The following is an 8084-nucleotide window of genomic DNA, read 5'->3' as shown; positions in this document are numbered from 1 at the left end:
GATCCATAAAAAAATAATGATTTTATATCAAAATTATTACTTTTCACTGCAAGTATGAACTGAGTTGACTAATATCGTAGAAATAGATATGAGAGACATAAATATACTTTTAATATATTTTATGGTACAAATTTTTTTTTTAAAAAAAGTTTTATATAATATTTGAAATTATTTTATTTATAGGAGGGGAATTTTTCTACATGGAGTTTAAAGGTAATTCTAAATTCCTATTACATATAATTAGCTTGTGAACTTCTTTAAGCAGTACAAGATTCTGGACTTAATATGGAGATATATACTGGGCTCGAACAAATTTTCAAGCCCATTAATCTTTTAGAGGAATTTCACATCAACAGTGCACCATCATATTCCCCTTTAAAGCAAACTAGTATATTCATGATTATATATGGGAAATTTTATTTTATTTTATTTTTGTCGATGGAAGAGTTTGTTATAATTAGATTTCGAACTTAAGACTTTGTCATGCATTTGAAATTTTGGTGACATATGAACTATAAGTCATTCGCATTCGTACGTAGGCAGATATTTTTTTAGCACTAACGTGTAATGAACTCAGTCGTCGTAATATTATGTTTAAAAAAATAGAACTTTGATGGATCTAAAATATCAAGATGATGCGTTCTTTTTTAATTCTCCATTCAATTCCTTGAATAAATTAAGCTTTGAATCTTCTACAATCGTTACCATACGTGCAAGCAAGAAATTAAGGAGAAAGCTTAGCTTTGAATGAACAAGAATTAATTATTGGAGAATCCCACAAGAAATTAATCATTCTTTTTGTCGAAACACCCACAAATAATAATTGATTGAGTACACAGGATTGGCCCACCTGGCTGTATATCCTCGTGCAAAATTGTAGGAGAATCACAAGGACACACTCCACTTGAACACAAAACATTTGACTGTGAGACAAATCTTCTATATATTTAGATTATCTAAAAAATAAAAAAATAAAAAAATAAAAAAAAAATTATTATTTTTTATATTAAAAATATTAATTTTATTGTAAATATGGATAAGGTTGATACGTCTCACGGATTTTTATAAATGAGACCGTACCTACTCCCACTTGAATTATTGGCTTTTTTTTTCTAAAATAAATGTAAAATGATCTAAGGCACAAGTGCTGTAATTAGCTAATTAACAGGTAATATGTTATAAGTTGAATACAGCTGTAAAATAGGCGACCAAAAATTGTGTACACCGAAAAGGTGGAAATATTTTTTCAACATTTGTGACTTGGTAAAACATTGAAAAGGAGTAGTAATTGATTCATTAATTAATTATTCGATAATGTAATGTTATATCTACTCTATATTATCCATTGATCGTCGAATCTTTGATAAATATGACTAGTTGTAAACGAACTTTTTTTCATTTTAAATCGAAAATGTTAATACGACACTACTGGCCACACAAACGTCGTACCGCGTCGAAAAATGACTAAAATTGAATCTATTTTTTTTTATTATATTTATTAGTAAAGTGGAACGTGAACAACACTAAATACTAAATAGAGTATTAATATAAACTCGATACTGATATAAAACCGAAGAACTCAACATGCATGTACACAAGCCACATCAATGTCAGTAAATCAGATTCCTAGCGTCTAATAATGAAACAATGCACATAAATTAATAAACCTATAACGATAAATTTTACCATATACAATCATGTACTCGTGATCAGGATCAATTTTCATACTGTGTATCTGGTATTCAGTAGCTCCACAGAGAATCGAAATCCGAAATATTATTAGGACTAAAGGATAGGCCCTCAAGTTCTTGATCATCGTCAAATATTGGTACAATCTTGCTTTCGATGTCTCCTTTGGAAACTACGGAAGTTATTTCATTGACAACTTCAGCGCTCAGTCCAGTTTCTTGAGAACGGCTGACCATAGAATCGTTACCTGAAAAACGCTCCGTTTTGCACATTTTCGAGGCAAGAAGCTGCTTCAGATTTTCTTGATCAACACCAGTACCCTTGAAGGGAAAGTTAGTCGCATAGCTCGAAATTGAACCCGTGCCAAGAGATGACGAGGCCTGATAGGGGAATGCTGGTGGATTCGGAAGAGGAATTTGAGGGTAGAAAAGGGGGCTTGGATTTGGAAGGCGAGAGTTAGATTCATGATAAGTTGTGGCGAGATTGTGAGGGGGGAGGAAGTTTCTTTGGGCATGTTGTAATGTTGGTACTGTAGGGTGGTTCAAGATTATTCTTGATGATGAGTTGGAAATATCTACCTTGTATTCATGGTCATGAGGATCTATGGCGAATCTTGAATCGGGCTTTTGATTATTGTTCGAACATGAATAGTCTGCCAATGAGGGAAGATGTGTAGGACTAGGACTATCCAACAAATGAGACTCCATGCTTGCTACTTTTGCTCCTATGTTCTTGTGAAAAACTTTGCAAACAACCCATTCTTCCTGTCATGACATTAACATTATTATTTTCAAGGAACTTGAGATACAAAGAAAGTGTTTTTAACTAGTGTGTGTACGTGATAGAATGCTACTATCATGTGAACCTAGCTAGTATGACTCTAGTACCTTGGCTGCCTTGGAGAAGTTGTAATTCGAAAAATCGCCCTCCAACCTATATTCATGCATGACCCAATTGCTTTTCTCTCCTTTAGGAGCTCTCCCTGTGTAAAAAACAAGGGTCTTTTTCATCCCAACAAGGCTATTTCTACCCTTGCATTTGATCTCCCTATCTTTGCCAGTTGCCTTCCAATATCCACACTCTGTTGCCCTATTTGTTCTCGTTCCTGTTGGGTATTTTTTGTCTTTTTGGCAAAAGAAGAACCATTCCTTTTCTCCCGTCTTTGCTTTTTCTGAATAATCAAACCATTAAACAATCAATATGCAAAACCAATAGTTCAATTTTTGATAGCAACACTTGGATAAAATCTTGATTCATATGAGAATTATATACAATTTAATTCATGAGATAAAACACTAGGATATAATACGAGTTGTAATTTTTGACAAAAAATGTAAAAATAGCACAAATATAATTTTTTCCCTGTTCAATCCAAAATGGTTGGTTTGATTTTTATATGAAAATTGACTTGGGCCGAAACTGCAGAAAAAAAAATATGGTTCCATTTTAGTTTAATTTAAGGATTGGGATTTTCCAACCGTGGACCAAATTGAACTTTTTGTTTTTTTTTTTAGTTTCCATGATCAGAATTTGGTGTATATCGTTATTTTTGGTCTAAAATTAAAGGCACGCCCTTACGTAAATTAAAGTTGCAAAGACTACAAAATTATTCGTGATCTATCTGCGAATCATCGTACTCTTACCGTTTAAACTAAAAAAATGTTGCTGTTGAAATATATAGATCATAAAATATTGATGCAAAGGAAAACTAATTAGGGTGTTCGAACTAAATTATCCTCCTTCATCCTCCATGGATAGATCTACCTGTTGGCATGAAGGGATGTTTCACTTCCCTCTTTTGAAAACATTAAACTTATCAATAATTTTTCTGAAAAAAAGAAACAAGAACTTAAATTTAATCATCTTAAATTACACTCCAAATTATCAAAATTCACCTAAAAAGGAGACGCATTTATTTACAAGAAAAATCAAGATCAACATGAATCACAGAAAAAAAAAAAAAAAAAAAAAAAAAAAAAAAAAAAAAAAAAAAGAAGAAGAAGCATGACTTACTCGGCAAATCCCAAGGTTCAGACTTGTTGAGATCAGCTTCTCCAATAGCTCCCGCAGCGAACCTTCTATCCATAACCTTCTTCACAAGATAATGAACAATAATCTCCTCATCCGTCGGATGGAATCGAAACCCTGGAGGCAACTCCTCCAGGCAAAAATCGCCGTATTTATCGCTATTAATCTTAGCCGGTAGCTGAGATGGACCTGCAGCAGACCCTTGTTCCATTTTCGGAAACACGTACATGAAATTAATTTGATCGTAACCCCAGAAAAAAATAAACTTAAATATTTTATCCTGAAGTGGAAAGGAGACGAAGAAAAGCAAATGAGAAAGAAAGGTAAATGGGACACATGGTTGTTAAATAGAGGAGAAATTGCAAGGGTTGAAGTTTCTTGCGGAGTAAGGATGCTACAAGGAAAGAATAACGGGAATGGAATTATTTGCTAATAAGGGATGAAACCCTTTAGACTTTTTCAGTGAATTATACTATTTCATTGCTATAATATATTTTTCTGTATTAGAAAATAAAGGACGAGAATTGTGCAGCCAGTTCGATGGGCATATAATTATTAATATTTGATTAAGACTTTTTCGATGTTGGCTGTTTCAAAGTACGTACTGAAATTGAAGGGATCTTTCGAATATCCATCAAATTTTTAGATTTACAAGTTGTGTGTGTGTGTGTGTGTGCGTGTGTCTGAAATTCAACCTTAATTTGTTTGATTTGAAGTAAAGAGGATAGCTGTGAAAGGATGTGATTCCGCAGATGGCATCATGCTGATCTTGAAATATTCACCAAGTGTGTGCTGGTGAAGATACACGTTTAGTTTTAGCTATTTCTCGGGGTACTCCTGTTCAATGTTACTTTTAATAATAGATATAGTGGTTTTTTATCCTTGAAACGAGTCAATTATACTCATATTTATAATATTAAGTAATGACAAAAATTTGTGTGAGACGGTCTCACGGGTCGTATTTTGTGATACGGATATCTTATTTGTGTCATCCATGAAAAAATATTACTTTTTATGCTAAAAGTATTACTTTTTATTGTGAATATCGGTAGGGTTGACCCGTCTCACAATAAATATTCGTAAGACCGTCTCACAAGAGACCTACTCTTAAGTAATACTTTNTAAAGATTCGTAAGACCGTCTCACAAGAGACCTACTCTTAAGTAATACTTTTGACGTAAAAAGTAATATTTTTTCATGAGTGACCCAAATAAAAGTCATATTTCATTAAATTGACTCGTGCGGTCGTCTTACAAAAGTTTTCGTGTACTTATACAAATATGACAACTCATCTACAATCTCATTCAAGATTCGACGTTAATATTAGTACAGATAACATTACTATTCTTTTAAAATATTATAATTATTTGTGAAATCATATATGATATGACTTTCATGATCATGGAATTAGTATTCGATAGGTCAGGAATTAGATCAGATAATGGCTTTCTTCTAATCGTTACTCGAAACCGGAATTATATTTCGCCAGAACCAAGAATTTTTAGTTGTGATTCTATTTCAGTTTCTAGAAACGAGAAATCAAACGGAGAACAAAAATCTAATCTTAAGAAATCTTGATCGGCATAAGTTAATTTCAAATTTTAAGCTTAAAAAATATACTTGTGAAATTTAATTACACATATAATTTAAATGACTCGATCTGTATAAGCTGAATTTGACACCTGGCTACTTTTATTTTTATAAATAAAAAAACTAATTATTAAATAAATAAAATTTTATTATTTTGATTATCTTACAAATTATATATTTTTTAATCTTTATATTTTATAATATTCTTTTTAAATAATTATATTTAATTAGTTTGCTTATTTGATGAATTATAATAAATTTCTTCTTACCATTAAAATTCATATAAAAAAACACAAAAACTCTTGTGAGATCGTCTCGCGAGTAAATTTTGTGAGACAGGTCTCCGACCCAACTCAACTCATAAAAAGTACTACTTTTATGTCAAAAATATTATTTTGCATGATAATTATTGATCGAATCAAACTATCGTACGTATAAAAATTCGTGAAATCATCTCATAAAAGACCTACTCGATAAAAAAATACAAGTTAAACTCGTTTCAATATCAACTTAAATAAAACCATCAAGAACAGAAAACTGTTTCGATTCAGAATCCTACCCGAGTTTAGATTTGTGATCAGGCCAACAACCACGTATATAACAAACACAATTTTTTTCCTAATATTATAGATGTGAAAAATCTTGTCTTAAACAAAACTAAATGATCATTTATGAGTAAAAGTCGATTAGTTGACAAAGACCTAGAAAAATAAAAGTAGATACACATTGAAAATGGCCCACCAACCATGGGATCTGACTTGTACTGATGCATATACAAGATAAAAATATACTCAGTTTAATTAATCAAATGATGTTGACTTTTGGAAAAGGAAAAAGCACAGCAAATACCAACTTCAAACTTGGATTTCATACACAAGAGCTGATACAAGTGTGACGACACCAACAACTCATCATTTGCTCTATAACACCTTTCGATTTCGTTCACGTACTTATTCATATGATATCAAGATCTCGATTTGAAATAAATTAATAAAATTGAGATATGAGTAAAATGAAGTTGTTATTGGTCGTGGAATATAAAAATCATATCTTATAAGTTATAACAACGTGTCAAATATAAAAATGTCAGAATATTCTTAAAATCGATATATTATGAATTATTTATAATTTTAAAGTGTGTGATTCATTAAAATGCTTGATTAGTCAATAAGATTGACTTTTTTATCTCAAGTTTGGTTGGAATTTTTCTACTATCTTCACTAGTTATAACTACTCCAAAGAATAGATGTGTCCTCCCTAAATCTTAGCTCTCATTAAAAATCCAACAAAAGAATTATTATACACGGAATCAGAAAATTAATAAAACTAACTAAAGATTGTTCATTTGTTAGAAAAGACATATTACATGCAGTAAGCCCACGTTTGGTACGAATCATTGAATTAATAGTAAATGAGTTATAAAAGAATTGACAGATAAGAAAATGTATAATATAATGTTTAGTATGATTTTTTGTGGATGCGATAAATTAAAGATAATTATATTATACTTAAAATATCCTTGGAATGTCACATATTTATGAAACTTGATTGACCGATATTTTACTTTCCCCACGACAAATGAAACTGGATCGACAACCTCGCAAACTCGACTCGCTCGTGAAATCCCTCTCGGCCCAATAATGGCCAAACTTATGATTTTAATTATTAAGCCCAAACCAATGTTTGGCCCATTAAATGATTATGGGGCAACGTTGTTTTTAAGTTCACGAGTCCATTTATTTCGCATAATTTATTATTCAGTTATTCGGTGACTTCCACTTTTAAAGAAACTTCGAACACTTGAAACATCAAGGAAACTTCCGAAACAAATACCAAGAAACATCTAGGAAAGCCTTGTGATGAACAAACCCAGTTAAATTTACTTATTTTTTCTTGCTTCTGTGATTCTTATCTTCATAAAAAATGGCTGGAATGCTTCCTGGAGTTGAAGCTGCAAGAAGGAGAAGGTTCTCTCAGACCCGAAATTCCAATCATGGCGGCAACTCTTCTTTATGTCTCTACGAAAGAAACCATGGATTTCATATCAGTTCAAGTTATTTAATGGTAAATCCATTTTTATTTTTCTATATATTACCGTTAATTATAATTTATGGGGTTCTTGTTTTGTGAATGAACAGAGAAGTTCCATCGGCAGCCAGGAAGAATGTGATCAGAGCCTTGATACGGTGGCCAGAGAAGCCAAGAAAAGGTTGGATGAAAGGCTGAATTCAGCCCATCTGAAATCTGACATTAAAAGGTGATAATAATTATACATACATATTCCTAGAATTTAATAAATTTTGCTGAATCCTCATTCTTTTTTAGGGACTGTAATTGTGTAATATATTACGATAAGCTTAAATTTAAGCAAGAATCATTGGATTCAGGTCTTTACAATGCCAAGAAGGAACAGGGAACATACTCGCGGATGGAAAAACGAAAAAGTGTGGTTGCAGAAGAGGATACACTTATTTTGGAAATGCTATGATTTTGGTCCGCAAACATGCATGATACACATAATACATGTACTAAGACAGTTTGTTTTGTGCAATTTGTGAAACATGAATGAATGGCTTTGAGAGAAATGAATTTTTTTTCAGATTCTTGCAACAAAAAATTTCAAGATTTGCACCACTATATATAATTTTTGGTCTCTTTTAAAATATTATTATCTCCAAAAGCCCATAAAATAGTTCTTTGAAAAATATATGCACACCTTCAAGCTAATCAGTAAAAAATATCACCATTTTTTAACATGAACATGGCACATCCATGTC

General features: G+C 31.7%; 2 protein-coding genes across 3 annotated transcripts; one reads left to right on the top strand and one right to left on the bottom strand.

The window, feature by feature from the left end:
- Window positions 1-1565: 1565 nt before the first annotated feature.
- Window positions 1566-4155, bottom strand: LOC140961410 (NAC domain-containing protein 46-like). Its single transcript, XM_073419913.1, has 3 exons — window positions 3703-4155; window positions 2577-2860; window positions 1566-2453 (listed from the first exon to the last, which is right to left on the bottom strand). Exons 1-3 carry the CDS (start codon window positions 3944-3946, stop codon window positions 1743-1745), a joined length of 1239 nt encoding a protein of 412 aa, XP_073276014.1. The 5' UTR covers window positions 3947-4155; the 3' UTR covers window positions 1566-1742.
- A 2941-nt stretch (window positions 4156-7096) lies between these two features.
- On the top strand, window positions 7097-7904 carry LOC140962020 (uncharacterized). 2 transcript variants are annotated; one of them, XM_073420860.1, is made up of 3 exons: window positions 7097-7371; window positions 7446-7564; window positions 7633-7904. In XM_073420860.1, the coding sequence occupies exons 1-3, from the start codon at window positions 7231-7233 to the stop codon at window positions 7793-7795; spliced, it is 423 nt and encodes a 140-aa protein (XP_073276961.1). In that variant the 5' UTR covers window positions 7097-7230; the 3' UTR covers window positions 7796-7904. The 2 variants fall into 2 exon arrangements, with proteins under 2 accessions (XP_073276961.1, XP_073276962.1); XM_073420861.1 differs by having other exon boundaries at window positions 7099-7371; window positions 7695-7904.
- The last annotated feature ends 180 nt before the right edge of the window (window positions 7905-8084 follow it).

Source organism: Primulina huaijiensis, chromosome 16 (genome assembly GCF_012295235.1).
Source record: "Primulina huaijiensis isolate GDHJ02 chromosome 16, ASM1229523v2, whole genome shotgun sequence".
Lineage (NCBI taxonomy): Eukaryota > Viridiplantae > Streptophyta > Magnoliopsida > Lamiales > Gesneriaceae > Primulina > Primulina huaijiensis.
Note: the sequence above shows the minus strand (reverse complement) of the source record. Positions and strands in the feature narration are given on the sequence as shown.